Genomic DNA, 22861 nt, shown 5'->3' on the forward strand with positions numbered 1-22861 from the left:
GAAGATAGTTAGTGCCTTCATTTATGAAATTCCTGTCATAGAAGTGTAAGTTCTTTGGAGCAGTGACTAGTCTCTTGAGAGGTCTCTAACATGTCATGTACACAGCAGTACATAAATCATTTTCATAAAAGGAAACAAGAGAAGCTCTTTCAAATCATCAAATACCAATCTCACAACCTGGAAAGGTTTAAAAGATACAATTTCATGGCTTGTTGGTGGATTTGTTTTGCATCTTACAGAACTCTCTTGTTCCTTTCTAGCACTTTGAATGCAGCGTACGTGGGGCCAGAGCTAGTGTGGCTGTGGCTGCTGTCCAGGTTCCTTGCTCTGCTGGGAATGACCAGGAAGCCTCAACAGAAACCCTGTGTTGGCAGGAGCCACAGTCCATAGTGGTTAGGTGGCCACAGTCAACTCTGGTGGGGTGAGAAAGTGTTTTGCTGCCCCCTACTACAAGGAATGTTAAAACAGGTTTAAGTGTTTCCAGTTGTTTCATTGTCTAGTGGTTGGAGGCCTGATGAAAGGAGATTTATAACACTTAAGCATGTGGTAGCTTGTCGAAACTTTCCTTTCATGCAGATGACAAAGGTCAATGCTGTGGGAGCTGAACTCTTTTCTTGAGAAAAGTGCTGCCTCTTCTGATGGCTGCGTGCACCTGGGACTGAGGGATGGCTGGGAAGAGGCTCTCTGCAGATTGACAAACCAGCCTGTAGCAGTAAGGGAAGAAAGCTTATTTGCACAGAAGTTATAAAGCCAGTGGATATAACTAAGGACTGTGGTACCATTTCCTTTGCAGTAGATTCAGTTCTTCATCATTTTAGCTTATAAAAACATCCCTTCTAGGAAGAAACAGCTCCTTCTCTATAGGATTTTCTTGGTGTGTTTTACATTTTTGAAGGGCAACTCTTGAAATTCCTTATATTTCTTCTAATGGCTTTTCAGTGTTGATTCACACTTTCTTTTTTTGTTTTAGTGTGGAAGAGTGAAATTCCAGCAAGGCTGACTTAGTGAAAACTGAATTAGTGTTGATGGCTGGAGAGAAATGTAACTTGATCTTCTGTCTCCAGTGCTTGAATCAGGAACTGAAATAATTGTTCTAAGACCCTGGTTGAGTTGCCAGAAAGCGGAGTGGCGCTTCTGCCAGATGGTCACCGCAGAAGTGCCAGACATTCCTCCCCTCTTTAAGTTCGTGAGTGTGTGTATTTGAGAAGGAAACTACACACAGACAGCAGGGGACTGAAATGTTTTTTCTCTGAGATGCTTGCTGAGTGTGCAATGCAGTGCTGCACTGTGGGCAAGGCCCATAGGTATATCAGCCTGTGATGACTGGCAAGTAATATATGCAAAAGGGCTCAAGCACAAAAGTATTTCCCCTGATTTTCTGTGTTGAACAGTGGCATTAGTCACTCCGTCACAGGGCTTGACAGTGGATATGAGGTAAAGCCACTAGAAACAAGATTGAAGGGCATATTACACAGTAAGAGAAGCTAGTTTAGTCCCTGAAGAAGTCATGGCTCACTGGAAGAGATGATGATTTCTGCCAACTCCTAAGCCCAGCTGCATTGGTTAATGATTTGTGCTTTTAATTGAAACCATTGTGCACTACTACAGCCCTGCCTTGTGGGAGCTGCCGGTGCAATAAATCTTGATTTTTCCATATTAGAAAGCTGTGTTCTTTGGGGACTTTAAAAAGTCTTGGACTTTTTTGCCCCCTCCTTTTCTGTTGCTATAGTTACTGTAATTTTTGTTAACACAGGCAGTAAGAAGTAGTTTGCTGCACTTAGTTTATGTTATTGTGATTCTGGTATAGCTGCCAATATTTGCTCTATCTTTTTCCTCTCCCCTCTTCTCCTGCTCCTGAGTCAATTCTCTGAAGAAACTGCAGGAGTCTGGGAACTGCTAGTCTCCTGCAGTCATTACAGTGCTGTGTGTATGTGTGTGACAAGGCTTCTACCCATGAATTAGAGACTGGACTTGTGTGTTGAGTGAAGAGCCACCCAGAGTTTGGACACTTCCTACACTTATGGAGTCGCTTTGCAGGTCAGCAGGAGTTTCCATCTCTTTCGGTGAATTCTCATGTCAGGTTACCAAAGTATCACAGATCCATTTTTACTGAAATATCTTTGGGAAAATACAAAGCTTCTTGCATGAATAATATTTTAGCCATGGAATCAAAATGGCCCTAAGTGTGAGAAAAAAATGGGTTGCTTTCTCTGAGGGACACAGAGTGCATTCCCAGTGTGGAGAGGAAAAAGAGGAACTTATTTCTCTTCACTCCTGGTGTTCCTTATTGCATTTTTTTTTCCTTCTAAAAATCTCTTAAGTTCCTTGTTTCCCACCTGTGTTTTTCTGGCACAGTATGTTAGCTATTCTTCATCTCACCTTTGTTCTACTAGTCTTCAAGTTTGCTTGGTTCTCATTTCTCTGCCCTGTTTCTTCACTGGAACAGGCTGCCCAGGGAGGATGGTGAGTCTCCTTCCTTGGGGGTCTTCAAGATCCACCTGGACATGTTCCTATGCGACTTGATCTAGGTGGACCTCCATCTGCAGGGAGGTTGGACTAGATGATCTCTAAAGGTCCTTTCCAACCCCTACCATTCTATGATTCTTTGGTGAGCTTACTCTGTGTCAGTGGTATGGTCAGGAAGAAGATTGAGGTTCACTTATTTTGCTAGCACCACACCTCTCTCTTGTGTTTCCTTTCTGTCTGTTCATTTGTCTGAGATGGGAGATTGAGTTTAGGCAGACAGGGCAGGGACCACTCCCTCTCAGTCAGCCTGCTCACACCCTGCTGTGGTTTATTGTCCCGGGAACACAGGGGGCTTGGTTTTATTTGTTTTGGCTTAGAATGTGAAGAGTTTGAGGGAGAGTGAGACAGTAGCCAAGAGGTTCATAAACATGAAGGGAATCTGAATCAGAAAACTGCTGTGCACACAACAGGTGCTCATGGTCCTGAGAGATAGCAGTTTGCAGGAAGGCAGGCAGAGCAGACAGGAGAGGGTAGTTTTGTTGGCCTCAGAAGCTGGTGAGGGATGGCTTGTCTCTGTTACTGATGTGTTTACCAGTGGTGGTAACTTCTATTGGTGATGTTTCTGGAGAATTTGATCTTACCAAAGAACATATCCTCGCTGCTTGTCTATGACTTAAGTCATAAGATTACCCAGAGTTTATTGGTAGGGCAGCGATATTTGGAGAGAGCAAACATAGATTTCTGGAGTAGGAAAAGTGGGAGCAGGTTTGGGAAAATGGACCACTCAACCAGATACCAGAACGTGGGTGATGGGATTTACTCTCTGGCACTGAATTTGAGGGTCTTGCCTTTAAAGACCTTTCCTAAGACTACAAAAGAAATCCATGTCGGAGCTCAAACACCGCTCAGAGCTCCTGCATCCTGCAGATATTGCTTTAAGTGCAAGACCATCATTTCCAAATGTAAACAGATCCCTCTCCTGAGTGGTTCTTGCACAAATCCTTAATACAAACAGTGGACTTGCTTGCCATCCTGTTTGCTGCTGCTAATGCCTGTGTCTAGGGTCACTTCTGGATGTACTTTGGATACAGGGGAATTCAGATTGTCTCTGTGCTTTTCTACAGATTCCCTGTGTAACTGCCAAAAGCAAAAGAGACAGACTCAAGGTTGTTCTCATCTCTTTGTACAAGCCAAGACAGTGTTGGCAAATATTTTCCACTTACATTCATGAAGTTTCCAGCTGGTTCCTCATCCTCTCAAGATGCTTTTATATCATCATATTAAGACAGCCCATCAAAATGAAAGTTGCTATACTTTGTTAGTATTGGCAGCTTAGGTGTCATGGATAGGACTCAGAACTGTGACACAATTACCAGGACACAGTTATCCCAACAGAAGGAGATTCATAGTAACAGGACATGTCACTTCTTAACTTTACTGAGGCACTGTTATCAAAGATCTTCCAATGCTGCTTCAAACTTGAAATAACACTTTGTGAAAATATCAACTTGCCTTATGCTTGTACTGATGAATTTAGTTTTCTTTTACTGCATGGTATTAAGCATAAGGCAAAGGAGTTTGTACAGGACAGCATCAGTAGTTGCCATCAGTTACTTCTGCTGGAGACCTCTACCCATCCTTCTCCAGATGCTTCTTGCCACCTTCCTCTGAAGTTAGTTTTCCTTCTGACATCTGCATTAGCCATCCTCAGACTGTCGTTTACTGCCTGCCCCACAGAGTCTTCTCTGGGGGCAAAACACTATTTGGCTCTCTGTACAAATTTGGTCCATAAATGGTCTCACATTTTCTCCTACTCCCGTTAAGCATCTTGCCTATTCCCTTATACTACATATATAGCATCGGGGAAAGGCAATTACACATACTGGATGCTGATCCAGGGCTTTTGCTTTATTGCTCTGACTTGAACAATGCAACCACTTCATTTCTTTCTCTGTTTACAGTCAGGACCAGCACACTAAAGGTCACCTCATCTCCCAGCAAAGCATATCTGAACTTAAGTGCTCTGTGTGACAAATGACATAACCTGCTTCACTGGATTTGGGATTTCATCAATCCTTATTTTATTTCTCTCTTTACTGCTTTATTTGCTTTTCCATTAGGACCTCCTTTGTTTTGTTTTGTTTTTCTTTTTTCTCTTCCTCCACCCCCTACCACCACATCTGTCTTCCCTTTTTCCTTTCATTTTCAGACCATTTTCTTTTTTTTGCCACTTATTCCGCATAGCAGCAGAGCCAAGATGAGGTACAAATCTGTTTGTCCCTTTGTCTCTTTTCTCTTCCTATCATCACTGACCCTTTGTCTGTGTGGAGGTTGGAAGTAAAGTGTCTCTCTGGCCATCCTGCCTTTGGTTGATGTCTTTCTTCCTCTTTCCTCTCAGGAAGGGCTCTGCAAAAGGAGTCTGAGGCAGACATACTAAAAGAAGTCTCATGGTCTTCTGACAATGAATGAAAATAGTGCCACCAGCTGCAGTGGCCAAGCTGGCCATTTAGTCCCTTTGATCTCCCACATTGTTACAAATAGGCAGTTGTGAAATGAAAGGTCATTTCAAGTGAGCGTCAGCTTCTCTACTGTCTCTCAGGGTATGGGAGAAGCAGCTTAAGAGTTTGTGCAGGCAGGGGGAAGTCAAGTTATTAATTTCTAGCTCCCTGCCTGCTCTGTGATAATTCACTGGTTATATTCTTACTCCTAAATACACCCTTAGACAAGGTAATTTGGAAAGTGTGTTACCCACCATAAACATGTAGTAATAACATGTGCATGGAGAATTTGTGAGGTATTTAGAGTATTATAGAATATTATAAATTCTCCTCTGTATACAGACAAATTCTGACTTGTTTGTGCTTTATAGTGTACAAATTGCAGAATTAAAATTAAAGTGATTTGTCAACACGGGAAAGTTAATTCAGGTTTGAAGTACAATGTAACAGAGATCTCATAAAGCCACCTTCCATGTAGCTGAATACTGCAGACATTCCTGGGTAGCACAGCTTGGTTCTAGAAAAGATGTCCATACACAGAAATAGTCAGGAAATAGTTCAAAGCATTTACACAGTGACTCATAATAAATGTATGGCAAATGAAGACTCAATCCCTCTTTCTCAAGCCTCTATGCAGCTGTGTCAAGATTCCCTTTCCTCCCATCATTTATTATTAAAATCCTGTATGAGCTATATAATTGCTATTAATTCTGCACTTTACACTCTAGTGGTGCTTTGAGTGGGAGCCACGTGTGTCTGGCAGGAAGGAAAGGTGTGCTAACAACATTGGGGATAGTAGCTTGCTCTGTGTTATGGCTGTGACCTTGTTTTGCCTCGCATGGTGCTCTAATGAATCAAAACCTGCAGTAGTTGCAAACTCAGGATGGTTCTCAGCTGTCCAGAAGCTTTTATCAGTCAGCCTTGAGGTGAGGAAGGTTCAGTCATCAGTGTCAGTTCAACAAAGAAGTTCCTTTTAAGACTCACTAGGATTTTGAGCTTGATTTATTCACTTTGTCTCCCCTGCAGCCTGTGCTCCCAGGCAGTCTGTATTAAGAAGTGAACTGTACTTTGAACTGTATTGTGATGTTTTTAGGGACTGGTGACACCCTGTGGGAAATACTGAAGCACAGTCTATTCTCTCATTTCTCATATTTGTTGTCATGTGAAAAATATTAAAGAGAAAGAAATCTTTGTTCCTTTAAAGCTAATCTGTTTTCATTCCTTAACAAAATTATAGTCTGTTTTTTTGTGTCAGAAGAAACAATTCATTATTGTGCCAATGATGTTGATGTTGCAATTAGAGGACTATGACTTCCCTGAGGAACAAGCAATGGGAGCAGGTGAGCTCCTGAGACTTGAACTTTATGCAAATATCCTGAGGGTGAAGGGAATGGACAGAGGAAGAAAAATACCAAGGAACTGAATATGTTTTAGTCACAATTTGTGAGTAGGTGGTTTTGATAGCAACATCTGGTCATCATGGAAATGTTTGTGTTGTAAAGGCCAAAATATATATGCCTTTATTGCAAAATCCAATTACCAAAGGCTTTCGTCAAGTCAGTGTTCATTAAGTTTATTTTAGGGTTTGTTGAGAGGGCTTACTAGATTGTCACTGACACTCAAGTAGAGCAGAAGGAAACCAGAATCACTTTTCTGTAGTAAAGCCTGATGCAGCGTGAACTTGCTTGTGCAAGTTAAATGCTGATTAATAAGCAGCAGAATCTGGATTCTTCTTCATTAAGCGATCAGATAAACAGTGCTGGTGTTGCTGATGCTTAGAAGACTGCCTTTGAAGTGTACTCTTTATTGGAACCGTATATTTAATGAAAAATATACTTTAGAAATGAGTGCAGAAACTGGAGTGCAACAAATCTGTTTTAAGGCTAGGTAGGAAAAAGAATCATATGCATAGGAAGAGATATTGAGCACAGTGTTAAAAACCAAAAGAATCCCAACAAACAAACAAAAACATATGCTTGTCTGTTGAACTGAAGAAATTTCAATTAAAAAGTCCTCTTCTGCTCCCATTATGTGAACAGAAAGGAAGATGTCATGATTCACATTATGAAAATGTTTTCTCTGAAACACCTGTTGGTCTAAGACGTGTAAGACCTCTGAGTCTAAACATGAGTAACTAGGCTCCATGTTATTCACCTTCCACAGAAGGAGAGAAGGAAATTGGTTCTTGCAATGCAGTAACTGATGGATATGTTGCTTGTAACAAAGCAGGCTTTCTGCATACCTTTAGAGGCCCTTGGATAGTACAAATAAAACACTGTCACTTTTCAGATGCTTGCTCCAAGCCTAGCACTAGCCCCACTTGTGAATACAAGTGGGCTGAGGAACAACTTCCTCTGTAGTTTGACTAAGAGTAGGTGCTTCAAAAGCATTGGATACTTTAGGAAATTAAGAACAATGTTAAACTGCAATGAGGAGCAAAGGATTTATGCCTCCTCTGCTAATACCTGGTAATGGAATTAAAGATTCAATGATACGATAAGGTTCAGTAGCACAAAGTGTGATGGTTTTCAGTGGCCCATCTGTCCATAAAAAAATCCAGGCCACACTTTCATTTTGGAAGTGGAAAGAAACCATTGAGTGGGAGGAGATGGTCTATAAGGAATAATCTGTCATCGAGGCTACCTGCAAAGATAAAACCTGTTAGGAAATATCTGCATTGCAGCAGTCATTTAGGATGATGAACCTTGCTGGGTACTAGCAGCAGACCACGTTACCATCACACTGTGGTTTATATTTGTGTGTCATCTATACTTTTTGATCCTGCCAAATGATTTGTGGATGTGTTAGACAAAATGAATGTAATAATGAAAAAGATGCAGATTCTACCATCTAGACTTATTAAATTACCAATTTGAGAGTTGTCCTAGTGAAATTAGTAAGACTATCCCTGGAGGAACGCACAAATTATGGTTACATAAAGGTTTCAGAGTAACTATTTACATTTATAAATAAACCCGAATTCTGCATTTTTAGGTAAAGTGTAGTTAGATGGTTAACTGGGCAATGCAGAATCTGTGACATGACTGGTTTTTTGTTTGTTTTTAGCAACACATCACAATACTTGTGACATTTTGTTTTTCATTGCTTTGTGAAGATTGATTTGCCAATATTGTGATGGAGAATGCTCTCAAACAAACCCAAGAAATACAATTCTTACCATACAGTAATTCATAGAAACTTACAGGGCTGTCAGACTTGCTTGATGGCTCTGAAACAACTTACTACATGATGATAAAATGTAGCTTAATTTTTCTCCTATGTCTCTGTTTTTGTTTTTCCATTGGGATTGTTTTGTGAGTTTTTGTTTTTTGGTATTAAGCCCTTGCTTCCAGGCACCTCTGTAAATTATTGATGATTTTCTGCCATATTCAAGTTATTTGTGTTTTTTCGACATATGCTGGGATGCTAGCACTGTCACCTGCAGTAAAATATTCAGACAAAAGAATCATTAAAGAAAAACTGCATAGAAAAGTCAGTTGGTATCACCATACATAGCAGAGTCTCAACTGCACAGGAAAAAGCCACACTTTTGTCACTAAATTTGACATATCTTCTGAAATTGTCCCAATAACTGTTTTGCTGAAAACAAGCCAGTTTGGCCTATTTGACATTTGAGATAGCTTTGACATGTAAGGTTTAAATAATTGCTTTTAAAAATACTGACCACAGTAATTTTTATCAAACTTTGGTGTACAAGTATGCACACTTCTTCAATCGAATGTTGGGTATGGGAAAAGTGGACTCTTGTTAAACAACATAAAAACATCTAATTTTTTTTTACGTGCCAAGTCAGTGTCTCATCTTTTTGAGAGTCCCTTCAGCTTATTTTAGTCTTGAACAGAAAAAACAAATCTTTGAAAATGAGTGTAATGCATTCATGCTAACAGTTGTTATTCACCTTATGGTACATTTACATCTTCTTTTTCTCACCTTGATTGCTAATAAGTGATTTAGATTTAACACAGTAAAAGTGTTGAAACCACTAAAAAAGCTGCTGACTCCCTGTGGAATGTACAGTCCTAGAAAGCTCCGTCAGCGTCAGCAAGTTTCCTTTGTTATCCCAAGCAAGCTGTTTGCCAGTTGGAACTGGCAGTTCTTTAACAGTCCTGTTATCTTGATAATGTAACACTGACAATAACAACAAGACATTGGAGGAATCTGGGGAGCTTCAGTGTAGAAAAAATGTTACCAACTGAGAAAAAAAAAATCTTCCCTTAATCTGGGAAAATTGATACACACAATCAGAGAACAAGTAGACCTGGAGTCTGTGGTTGGCATGATTGACTCTGCCTCTGGAGCTGCATTCTGCAGATTTTCTGACCTTATTTTTGGCAGAACTGTTTGGAATCAAGTGGTTTAGAAAATGACCTCTTCACGATGGGTCTGTTAGTACAAGGATTTTGTGTGTTGTCAGTACCCAGCTTACTTTTCAGCATCACATTACAGTTGGCTTCTCAAGCAGTCTGGACTTACTGTGGGTTTGAGTAAACAAGAAGTTTTGTAATATTTCTTATTTTTGCATTAACTATGTCATTAATGGTTGTAAAAATTGGTAGTTCTGGTCAGAAATTGAGTGGCAGTGCTGCAAACCATGGTAGATGTTGTAGCCTATAAACTAAGGAGCATCCCAGAAACCACTCAGAGTGCATGGCAGCAGAGCCACAGGATCCTTGATAAATAACTCCTGTAGCATCAGGTGGTATAAGTACAGTTGCATTGCTTTCACCAGGGACTCGACTGGCATTTTAGAAATCTTATCATGACAGGAAAATACATTTCTCCCAAATTTTGTGAAATATTTATCAATTTATAATGATGACAGAGGAAATTGCCACTAAGAGCTGTACTATATGCCAGAGAAATGTAGGATATAGTCATAGAGGGGTGTGATAGTAGATGTTACCACTTATGCATCTTGGGATTATATCCTGGCCTATATCGCTATCATCGTATTCTCCCTTGAGTCACAGCACAGCATTCCTATTAAGATAATAGGATGAAGGCAAAATAAACCATAGTGCTGAAAATCATATTTCTTTGCCAGTATGCAGCAACATTATAGAAGCAAAGCCCATCTTTTGGTTTTATCATGGCTGAAATGGAATCTACAGCTTTTGGGTTGTCACCAAGTCACTAGGAAATAACAAGGAATTAGTAATGATTCTTTTTATTACCCAAGATCTTAAAAGTGTCCTAAGACAGTTTTACTTAGAGAATTTTGGGGCCAATAAATAAAACCATTTGTAGGTATTTTCATATCACAGGCAGATTTGAAAATTATGTTAAACATATTTGTGATTGAATGTATTTCGCTCTCGGAAAATATTTCCATAATAGAGCTGCACTTGAAAACTGAGAAAAGTTTCTTCATTCCATGGAATAGTTTTTTGTGTGGCCAAAATGCCAGTCACAGCTATGGTATTTGCAAGTATCACACAGTGCAGTTGCTGGTTTCTCTCTGTATACTGATGGATGGAAGAACCACATTAAACCTGAGATATTTTGTGAACTCAGTATCAAACCTTGTTCATCAGACATGCCAGAACCTGAAGCATACACCTAATTCCCATAAGATATCTTCTCTTGTAGCACTGAGCTGTGGTAAATTTGGCTGTGGATGTGAAGGAGCAGCAGTAGAGGTAGAGTTTAGTTTTTCAGGATCAAAACCAGACTGATTGTGATTTATAGAATGAAAAGTAGCCTGGAGTTCTGCCTTTGCACATCATAGTACTTCTAGCGGTCTTGAAGGTTAATTGTCATTCGGGATTGTTGAACCTTACTTGATTTTTCTTCTCACAGATATCCATATTTCTAGAAAGCAGAAATGACCATGACTGCCAACAAGAATGCCAGTGTCAACAGCAGAGCTGGAGGGAGTAAGGTGCCTCAGGACACTCTGGATAGGTAAGTGGTGAACTGCAGACTTTGTAGATTCTGAGAAAGATTTGTCTGTGTTTGGAACAAATATCAGCCCAAAGGTAAGTGACCTCTATTCTGACACAGAGAGAGCTTTGCTGGGCCAAGAGAAGTTTTTTGTATAGATTGGAGGTACTGCGGTATGAGAAAAGGTCTGATTCTGGCACATTTCTGTTGAGGTATTACTGATCACTGGTGGGTTACAATGAAAGGGATTACAAGGAAGGACCTGTATGGAAAGCGCTGTGTAGGCCTCAGGAGGTTTGGGATAAATTTCTTGTCCATATGACTACGTCTCATCTTTCCTCCATTGCCTCTCTCCAGTTTGTATTTTGTGTTGGTTTCTGTCACATTTTCTCTGCTGCAACTGCCTTGATGGAGAGTGGGCAGGCTGCCTCTTGTTGCAGGTCAGGCAGCAAGTGTGAAAGGGCTTCGTTTATTTGTCCTCCTTTCTGTAGTATTAAAGTCATTTACAAATAGATAAACTTTATCATTCACAGCTAGAGGAAAACTGTAGCCAAGGACACCTTAAGTCCCTAAGCCTGGCAACCCAGAGGGAATCAATCTGTTTAGATTAAATCAGTAAACAAAATATGCTTGCATATTTGTACATGTTTGCATGTATAAATGTATGTGTACATTTTAGTAGGAAATGCTGTCCTGCTAAAGTCCATTAGAAGACTGTAATGTGACTGTGTAGTGGTGCAGGTGGCAGTAAATCACAGACACCTTTCAGTCATGAGTCAGTACAGTGAAATGACAAGAAGCTTAGAGTTAGTTATTGCTCCCTTGTCTTTCAGTTTACACTGATAAAGGCAGAGCTTTGAGGACAATGAGTTTTCTTTGGGTAACTCTGCTTTGGAATATTGCTTTGGTATGCAAGTAAACAAGTCACCTGCAGCCAAGAAATTAACACATCTGTGACTGGAGTCTTGCTCTCAGCCACAGCCTTTACCAAGTAACACTGATTCAGCCTGTAGCCTGTGCACAGGACAAGCCCACCAGCTACTCTCATCCTGGGGCTGGCAGCTCCAAACCCCTCACTTAAATCTGCAGTCACACTAGGGCATCACTGGTATGTTTTGAATGGGAAAGTTTAGACAACGGTTGGACTGGAGAACCTTTATGAATTAACCATTTGAACACAGGAGCAAGGCTCTTAAGTGAAGTGGGCAGAAATCCACACAAACTGTACAGGATCTTTCTTGAAATGCGTGTCTGTTGACAGATCTCTCCTTGCTGTAGCATTTTATCCAGGGGATTCTTGTACAAGTATATTGCCCTATTCTGTTTTGAAGGGCTGATCTACACTACATTACACAATAACACACTGGTATCTTCATTTTGATTCTTTCATTTTGGCTCAAAACAAGACTTTAACCCCATTGTTAACACCAGAGAGGAGGAATGTGCAACTAACTTGCACTGACCTTATAGAGTCTCTGTACTGCAGTGATACCTTTATGCTAGGTATTGGACATAGAAACAAGGAATACACCCTTCACCTCAAAAAATTCAAAAAGTAACCAGAAGACTTTAACTAGGCTGCAGTAAAATGGATCTGCACCCAAAAATTAACATTGTAGAGGAAAAAGGCTGTGAGGACATAATTTATTTGTGGATCACTTTGGAATGTCAGTAAAATGGTCCAGTAATTTTGGCCAGGTCAGGCAGCATCTGTTCTAGCCATATCTGACTGAGGATACTACAGCTGACAAGCTGCTCCAGGGTTACTCCTAGCTGACAGCAGTACAGTGTGTGCATAGGAGGATTATACTGGGAGAACTTTGCTTTTTAAAATACATTATTAAAGATTGTTTTTCAGGTTAGTAGATAACAGAATTACTGTTTGATTTTATGCACTTAAAATGTCAGTGACAAAAAGTCCCTGCATTGGCAGCTGCCAGGTAGTATAGCTGGCACAAATGGAGAATTTTAGGCAGAAAAATTGAGGAGAGCTGGTTTTGATCCTAGCTGGAAGCTGTAAGTCAACTTGAAAGTGATGTTGAATGCTTGCCTGGTTTTACCTGCCATTGTGTACTGATTTTTTCCAAACATAAACAATGGAAAAGGGAAAATAGAATAAAAATTCTGGGATTTTCAGGATGGAAGCAATGGAAGAGATTTTTTTTAACAGTTTATTTCTCTTCTGGTTTTATTTAAAGCAAAACCTATTTCTAATGACACAACTCTGTTTTGCATTTAAACACTCTGGGTTTGTTCTCAGTTTTGGTAGCTTTCCATATGTCATGCAAATTTGACTTCCTCCTCATTGCCTTCTGTATTGAATAAGTTATTTCTGTCTTTCAACTCTCTGCCACACCTTCTCACTTATCTACATGTATTATTGAATCACAGTAATCCCAGGCAGTTTTCCTGAGTTGGATGAAATGGCCTCATCCTGATTATGAAGGGATAGATTGGCCTACAAATTGGTAATGAATTAATAATCAAGAGCCTTGGGTAGAACCCTGACCCCTTAGTCCTGTCTCTTCTCATGATCTCCTTTGTGGTATTGTCATATCATTTTCATGTCTAAATCTTTCATTATGTTGATTTACCTTTCCTGCTCCTGGCGCTGTTCTCCTTTCACTTTTTAAATTGTACAGTTGGCTAAAGACAGATAGTCAGCATCCATTCCAGTGTCTTTTGTTAGGTGTATTATGCTGTGTTAAAGCTCAGCAGAAATGGACTCAATATTCTTGTACACTTTCCAGTTTGTTAGTTTGTGTATTTGGCACCTCTTAGTGCAAAACAGTAAAAGTCATTTAAAAAAGCAGGGGAAGGTCATGTCTATAGGAATTTCTAGAGAGTTATTCATATGTAGATATTAAAACCAGATTCATCCCTAATGGTATCTGACACTCTCAAGTTGTTTATCATCCTTCCATCAGTGCAGACAGATTGGTGCTGGGAACTTGGGTCTAGACTTGAGCAAACTTTGGACTTACTCTTTTGTTTTAAAATATTTTCCATTCTGAATAGCTTAGAAAATACTGTGGGATACTAAGTTATTGGATAATAACTGTCAAATAAACTGCCTTTCCTTATCGTCACCATCTGTTTTGATTAGAATTTGTCAGGAAAAAGATTTTGTAAGAACAAGTATGGACCTGAAACTAAGGAAAATCTTTCAGTTGCACTTGCATGACGAGTGAGAAGATGAACAGGTTACCATTAACCAGTTCTGCATCTATTATTTTACCTTATGTAATCTTCACCTGTCTCTGTGAAACCCTGTAAGAGGATGTCATTTGAGTCAACCATGGGGATTCTTCATTTTACTCAGACCGTAAATCAGTGGAATAAGTGCTGGCATAATAAAAGTTTAAGGCTTGCAGGCTTTATTGCAAACATGTTTAAAGATTGACTTTAACTGAAAAGTCATTGTCTCTGTTTAGCATGGAATTTGACTAGAGAATTGGAAATCTGCAAATGTGCTTTCTCTATAATTTGTGAGAGTAGGTTCCTCCTGGTGGTTAAGGCATCTTTTTGGTGTTATTTTCTTGTCAGTCCTGGTTTTGAGGAGGTTTATGGTTGCAAGACTGTTTGGTTAGACTTGATGATCTTAAAGTTCATTTCCAACCCAAACAGTTCTACGATTCTAAGACAGAGGGTATGTTTCTGTGATATAATGTCACAATCTGGTTCAACCATTTGTGATTCAGGGGGTTTGAACTAGATGATCTTTTGAGGTCCATTCCAACCCTTAAGATTCTGTGATTCCGTATGGGTCAGTAACATCTATGGAAGTCTTTTTAATCACTTTGGCTGTTAATCAGATCCTCATAGATCATGGATTTAAATTTTAAGAATCAAAATTTTCAGTGGAAAGGAGGTGCTTACATGTGAACATCTATACATCTGCATGCTTTGCAAGCATAGAGGTTCTTGCAGTAGCTAAGATTCCCTTAGCCCTCACCAAAGTTTGGATCCACTGGTGTGAGGCAGCTCAGGCATTTTTCCACCAGAGATGTGCTAATGGCAGCTTGGGAGATGAGGGAGAGAGTAGAATGAGGACATTATTTGAGAGGATAACTGAGAGTTCCACCTTCGAAACTCATTATGGGATTCACAGGTTTCTGCTGTGAGTGCAGGAGGAGAAACCTTTGGGTCTGAAGAAAGTGATTTAAATAAACATCCACACTAATGTGTTCTGTCTGAAGTTACCTGAAGTCTGTTCACTGCTTGTTACAAATGGAGATTTTTTTTGTGTATGTCTTAGGTGAGACAAACTTGTCTATGCCCTGAAAAGGAAAACTGTAGAAATGACAAAAGTAGTCAAAGGTATGGAATAGTTTCACTACAAGGCAAGAACAGATTGACTGGGAGTCTCCATCCTGGAAAGGAAAGGATTAGAGGGGAAGAAGGAGTAAAAGAAGCCTCTGAAATGATATATGGAACAGAGATAGTAAATAGGAAAAAAATCTCTTTTTGTTTAAGAACTAATACATATCAAATGAAATTAGAAGATGACAGGTTGAAAATCATTTGAAAAGGAGGTACTTCTCTGCAGCATATTTTTAAACTGTGGAATTTACTGATACAGGATGTTGCAATCAGACAAATTCATAGAAGAAAAAACTACCAAAACCTTTTACCTGAAGCAAAATCTGTTAATCTGGTTTAGTAGCACTGCATGCACATCTTCTTCTTACTTTCTTCTCTAGACACCTGCTAATGGTCACAGTCAGCCACAGGCTGGACTAGGAATGCTCTTTGGTCCAAGCCAGTCGGGACATTCTGGAGGTGTTTGGAACACGAGCCGATTACAGGAAGCGAATATTAGAGAGTTTGCAAAGGATTGTTACACTTACGAAATTAGACTTTCTGGCTTTTGGTGAACTTCAAGGACACAAGTTTAATCCTTCCTTGTGAGTCATTGAGGTGAACACCAAGGAACAGGAGGTTAGGAAAGCACCTTATGTGTAGCTGAAAGTGACTTCTTAGCAATTCTGGCAGGAAGCGGCTCTGTGAAATCTTATGAACTCTTCATCAGGAGACAAAGGAGCCCATAGCATGCTTGCAGGTGGTGCATGACCCTTTTACATTGAATGACTATTTGGTTTGATTGCACCATACTTAAGAGGATCAGTTTAACTGAGAAAACCTTAAGAGAGCAGAAATCAAAGAAAAGGCATAGTGGTGTTTGTAGTTGTCTTCTCACAACGTGACTTGCTTGCCCTTAGCAAAAGCTTTAATATTTGTCTGGAGTCTTTGTGTTTTATGCAGAAATTTTACTTGAATTAATAAATTCAGGCGATATTGCTCTGATATAGACAGTGTTAGAATGAGAAACAGAATCCATGTTATGAGAGACATCCTTACTATAAGATAGGACTTTAAAACAATTTGTCTCATTAAAAATAGTTTAAAATAAAATATGAGCAATATCCTTCAGCTGTAAGCACAGAAAATGTCCCTGAAAGTAGAATTACTTAGACATTGCTTTGATGTACTTCCTTGATTAATAGCTTTTGGCTAAACGTCAGTTATTCTGGAAAAAAATGCACATTAATATCTGTTTTTGTAAATGATATACTTAATGTAGATGAAAATAGGAAGATATTTTTATGAATTAAGCAATATGTGCACTTTACAAGTTATCTCAGAATAATGTCACAGTTATTCTGTTTCTTGGAAAACAAGTAAAGGTGATTGTCCTCTGATTTCTTACAGAACACTACAATGCCTCTTCCCTGTAAAGCCCATCTAAAATGTATGCATACGAGTTTCACAAATCAAGCCTTAGGAGCAGATTTGTGTCCCATTTACAGTGAATAAAAATCCAGTTTGCTGCAAGCATTTCACTAGTGTGGTGACTTCAGTATTCTGTATAGGACTCCTCTGATGAGCTAAACAATCATCTTTTTAATTTCATGTTTCTGGGCTTGATTTGAGTCAAAGCAGAAACAAATCCTAGTTCCAATTGTGCCAAAGGAATACGTGTCTGATGAAGACTGTTCTCATAGCGTATGTGTCTGAGGAAGACCGCGTTACTAGAATCATGTTTCAGCACAGATTGAATTTTGTGATGTGAGCTGCCGTCATTCCACACAATCTGCACAGGAAGGGTGTTGTACTCACTGGGTTGGAGAATGTTCTCCAGCTGAGCAATAAGTGACATGATAAGCTTAGGGTGCTAATGTCAATGGGTTGTATAACAAGGCATCAGAAATTGATTCATGCAAATTGCTGAGAGCATAGAGTTGCAAGTTAAGTAAGTTCCTAGTCTAGTAACATTCATAAAATATCTCCTTTCTAAATACTTTTCATTGAATCTTTGAAGCAAATATACTCTTGCTTGATTAAAACTGAAATCTGATCTCTGAGTTGCATCTTTCTCCTTGCCTAGGAAGAACTGAGCTGGGTACTCACAAACCTCTAAATATAGGCTTTGGTTCTTCTCTCCCAGCAGTGTGTGAGGCCATTCGTGCTGTCACCAACAATTTGTCATCCCCGTTAGTATAACATGCACTGAGATATGCTTCCACTGGATTTGTGACTCAATCATCTTCAGAATTTTAGCTTATGGGAGAGAATTTTAATTGGCGTGAGATAGCTTCCCTCCAGTGAAAGCAGGGGAGATGCACCACATAAACCAAATGACTGAACTAATATAACTTCAGAGGTACCAAAGGAGCATTTCAGCTCAATTGTTTATAATTCTTTAAATATCAAATAAAACAATGACTTTTATTTCCTAACCAAGTCAGCCTACGGGGTAGTGTTATGCACAGCTTTATCATGAAGCTGGGGTTGTTGCTGCTGTTATTCATAGGTAAAATCACTGCTGGAAGTTCAGAGGGAAGGCATCTCAGGCTGATGCATTCACTTGCTGATAGCTAAACCAGAGGACAGATCTGGACCTGCTTCTCTAGGGCCTCAGCTTCTGCACAGCCATCAACAGTCATGTAGAGGGGACGCCAGATGCTCCCTTTTTGGAAGAGCAGGTGTTTATATATGCTCTGTGCTTGTTTTGTTCTTACTTCATGCTTTTTGGGGTTACAGATGACTGCAGGAGGTGCAAGGCTGTGGAGGATTGATTTGTGGTGTTGGCAGAGCCTGCAATCCTGGAGCAGTATCCCAGTTCCAGTATCCACCTTGATTCTTTTGTTTTCTGGGAACCTGTCAGTTAAATAATCACTGCACTTGCTTAAGCAAACAAAACCCGTCTTTTTTGCTTTAACAGCAGTGATCTTTATATTTTGGTTACGAGAAGTATTGTTTTGGGTTGGTTACCTGTCCCCATTATTCACACATGTCTATGCTCAGCTATCTCATGTGCACATCAAGGTCTTATGTTTTATTACTACTTTTCTCTGATGAAGGCAGAAACGTTAAGAGCTTTAAGAAAATGATATTTAAAAGCAGACTTCATGTTTGTGTTTCAGCCTTAAAAAATGAGACATACAGTAATTTCCAAAACCAATCTCAGTCAAGCCAAATTATCTGAGTTCTACAGCAAATGTAATTATTTATTTTAAAGCGAAATTAATTATTGGTCCACATTAATAAACTCAACTGAAATACACTGTTTCCTATGAAGAAAGGATGATGTGGTTGTGGCCTGGGCAGAAGACTAGAAAGATGACACTGCTTTTTGGGGTTTTTTTTCTTTTTTTTTTTAAACCTTTGATGTTTAGAAAACAATACAAATAAACTTCAGTCAAACAACTGTGAAAATGGAATAACTGATGGAAAATCTATCAGCAAGTGTTGTACTGCTTTAAAAGCAGAAACAGCTTGAACTGTGCAGCTGACAAGTTTTCAGCACGTCGGTTCCCAGCAGCCCAAAGTTACATTTGGTTCAGAAAGGAATAAAAGCTATTATTTACCCTGTGAAGTTGGAGGTGTGTTTGGAACACACAACTCCAGTGGTTCAGCTCTGAACAGAGCCATGAGAGGTGGGAGAGCACTTACTGTCATCAGGAACAGAAACATCAGCAGTGGGACCAAGTTAAAGTGCTGGTTCAGAAGACACTGGGAAGAGTTCAAATACAGGCTTTGACTTTATTGCTGTCCTTTACTTGGGTAAGCAGAATCGGTAGGCTGCTGATTTCAGATAGTCTGAGGGATAATGTTCCCCTCCCTTGCTCTGTTCAGCAGTGACTTTGGGGCTGTGGATCAGAGGGCATACTGAAATCTCTTGAAATCTCTTTAGCAGGGTTGCAGATTGTTCTTGTAAGTACAATGGTCTAGAGGCATAGAGAAAAATGTTTTGTGAACAGCTTCTAATTAGATCAAGAGTTAGAATTGAAGAAATGGACTCACTTTGGGGTACATCTTTTGGGCTTCCTCAAAACAGTTGATGAGGAGGTGGGCAGGGAGTTTTGTTATTCCACATCTATAGTTGTCTATTGTATTTCACTTTAATTTTAGATGTCTGTTCAGGAAGAAGCTTTGCTTACTTTATATGCACTTGTCAGTGAAGCAAATCTCTTTTTCATAGATGGAAGTTGTGTTACTGTTCACCTCCCATTTGCACAGGCTTTAAAAAAAATTTAAAAAGCTAACCAAATCCCCAAAATTTTGATTACATTTTGTTTCATGCAGTTTCAGATCAAGTTTGCTTTACTGTTGCTTGAAGACTGCAAGAATGTACCCTGGAAAATTACTTCCCATTGTAATTGAATTCTTGTGGCACTTTGAATGCTTTATACTTTCATATGCAGCAAATCATACATCATCTTTAAAAGTACCTTTTCCATTAAGGTTTGTATTTGCTATAAACACTGGAAACTAACTAAAAAATGAAAAATATCAAGTCTTTTAAAAAGCAGGGTTGTAGTTGACAGATTAGATTGCAAGTGATGTTTTTATGGCAACTATGTCAAGTTTCAGCACAAAGGCTAGACTAATACTGCAATCTTTATTTGTTTATTCACTGTATTTACATTAATGTACTCAATAGTGCTAACACCTGAACTAAACTATTATGTATTTTTGCAGAAAGTTATTACAACAGCATGATTTTGGAAATGTTTCTGATGTCTGTCTGTGCTTTTACTGAACTGAAATGTAGTGAATGAAAGAAAAGAGCAAGATACTTTCTAAAACACTTAAGAGGAGTCCCCAACAATGCAGTATCAGGAAATTAGAGCAGGAGATTTATGTGAATTTATTTGTGTGTTCAGAAATCCACAGGAGATATAGTAGCCATGTGCATTTTTTTTCCATCACAATGCTAATATTCCAATTTTTCTGGAGGAAGTTGTTCTTAGGAATGAAAATCTATTGCCTTTTGGACCAGGAAGATGCTGGTAGCCACACTGAAAAGACCAAGAAAGATACAAATCATGAGCATTACTAATGATGTTTCATGTTCTGTATCTGTCCATTAGGAGCTGATCTAAGACCCTCATCTTTTTACACTTGGACTGTTGAAAAGCTATCAGTATAGAAGAACAATTTCTGTTCTGTACCTTAATCAGTCTGGATTTGAATCAGTGGTTTAGAAATGAAAGAGTCTGTGTTCTCTGAACAGTTTCCTGCACTGTTTAGTTATCCTAAAAAAACCATTTTCCACTTGAGCAGAAGTGAAAATTAAAAGAAGACATAACAGAATTTGTGAAGAGTAAGACGAAAAGAAAGATCTGAGCATAATGAAATAAAGATAAGTTAAAGAATTATTGTGTGTTTCTTCCCTGATTGGAAAAAAGCCAGTTTGTCCGGAAAGCCAAAGCAAGAAGTGCATTGACATAGCATCCTCACAGACTTTGCACACACTTTATCCTCTAAGTAGCATAAAAACTATTCACCAGGTAATATTGTGTATAGAAACTGGGAATTAGCTCAGTGCTTGATTCAGTCTCCATCCACACTGACCATCACCCTTATATTTGCGCTTGAGGAACATTAACGGAAAAACAGCCTCTAAAAGCAAATGCAACTGTAAGCGGGGAAAAATATGAGCTAATGGAAATATACAGATGCAACCCACATTATTGCAATGTATAAATACAGAAATGCTGATAGTGCCCAGAGACTTTGGCAAGAGATGTGCCAGTGACACATCCCTCTGTAGGAGACAAACAGAACTTGATTATTGCAGTGTTGCTACCAGCATAGGGACAAGATCTTGGAAAAGTGCGCCTGTAGACTTAAGCTGTGCACAGGACTTGGGGATCATTCGTCTTTATCTTTTGCATTAGATGTGGCTTTTTCAAAGATTTGTCATGATTCACACCATGCACTCGGAGATCATTTCCATTTTGACCAGCTCCTGTGTATAGAACTTGCTTTAAACTGAGACCTGAAATTAGGGGTCTGCCATGGGGGAGTGTAACGAATGTCCAGGTCTCAAAAACAAGAAGCAAGGTACAGACATCTTGTAGGATGAACTTCAGTGTTGAAAGCACAACTAAATGTAGGAATTCTAAAAAACATAGTGTTTTTAATAGTACATTTTTAAAAATATTTTTTATTCATTTATTGTGGCAATTTGTAAAATTCAATTATAGTCAACAGGAATGTCAGTTCCTGAGATGACCTGACTGGTTTTCTTGGAAGCCTAAATATCTTGCAAATTTGTTATTACCCAGGTAAGGCAATTTTTTTCATAGTACCCAAATGTTGCTCTTGAAGCACTGTGTTAAAGCAATATATAAAACAGTTAAATAGAGGGTGGAAAAAGGGAACTATTTTATGATTGGCATATTAATGATAAGCTTTAATGCATATGTGTAGTGAGTATTTTGAGGGAGCAGCAGAAAAATCCTGGAGTAAATCAAAAGGATTGATTTGTTTTCTTCTCTCCTTAGCTATAGAAAGAAAATGTTAGCATTGAAAAACAAGGTCACTTCTTTAGCACAGGAATCCAACAGGAGAGTACACCTTTATGACAAACAATTAACAGCAGATATTTGATGGAAGTTGTATTTTGTATTTTGGATTAGTAGAATAAGCCTATTTTGCATCAGAATTTCTCAGAAGCAATCTTTTTGCAGGTAACAATGTAACTAAACTGTGAAACCAGAGTTTAGGCAAAACCAGAAACAGAAATGCCTTGTGTTTCAAATTCTGCTAGCAAAACCTCAGAAGGTCTTTTTTTAAAGCTGATAACTGGCAGGCAGGTGGACTGCTGCTACAGGGGATGTCTGTAAATTGGGATGGGGTAGTATTGACAGTGTTCTGGTGTGGGTAGTGCTGGTTAATCCTTCTGTTATCACAGCACAGGTAACTGCAACTGACCTCTCTTTTTTTCTGTGCAGTGAGTGCTTACCCAGGGGAGCAGCGCTGAGGCAGTGAGAGGGTTTGTCAGTAGACATGACTGAACCAATGCCCAGTAATCAGACTGCTCTCACATGGAACCTTTGATTTGCTGCTGATTTGGAAACTGCTTTATGTCAACATAGTCAAACAGAGGAGATGGTAGATAGCCTGTGTCTGTTTGAAACTTGGCAGAGACCTGAAAGCACTTTAATGTGGATTTTTAACCTCTCCCTTTCCTGTCAAACAGTACTGTCAGCCATGTGGACTTCAAACTACGTGTTGAGTCTGGCAGGCTTGTTCACTGTGTCTCTGTGTGTGTGGTTTGGTACCTGATACAACTTCTATGATTTCTTTAGCAACAGGCAGCTGGATTGCCTCTGTTCAGAGGTTTGGGAATGAATTGTGAACTGTTGCTCCATGCAACTGTAAAATGAAAACCCAAACAAAAGAAGATTTTTTTTCCAAGCTGTGGGCAACCAGAAGAAAAATTCTGGCTTGATAGATTTCTCCCATAGCTGTCCCTTTCAAAGTCAGCATGTGAGATTGCAGAGAAAGGGTTTGCTACTGTTAGTTTTGTTAAACATTAATTCCAGTTTCCTCCCTTTAAGCATACAAAGGGACAGAGGTTTGACAAACGCACTCAGACCGTGTGTCATTTGTTGCTTGACAAGTGAAGCAGACAGTGTTCAGGAAGCACAGAAGCTACAGCAAAGCATGAGGGACTGAGAGCAGAATTCTTCTGTCTC

The 22861-nt window shown here is 39.3% G+C and overlaps 1 protein-coding gene across 1 annotated transcript in view; it reads left to right on the top strand.

Moving 5' to 3' along the window:
- DENND2B (DENN domain containing 2B) overlaps nt 1–22861 on the top strand; it is a 166285-nt gene that overhangs the window by 60599 nt on the left and 82825 nt on the right. Inside the window, exon 3 of the mRNA XM_061999277.1 lies at nt 10785–10889. Coding sequence (XP_061855261.1) covers nt 10810–10889 — 80 coding nt within the window. The 5' untranslated portion in view covers nt 10785–10809. The remainder of the gene's footprint in view (nt 1–10784; nt 10890–22861) is intronic.

This window comes from Colius striatus, chromosome 7, assembly GCF_028858725.1.
Source record: "Colius striatus isolate bColStr4 chromosome 7, bColStr4.1.hap1, whole genome shotgun sequence".
Classification (NCBI taxonomy): Eukaryota; Metazoa; Chordata; class Aves; order Coliiformes; family Coliidae; genus Colius; species Colius striatus.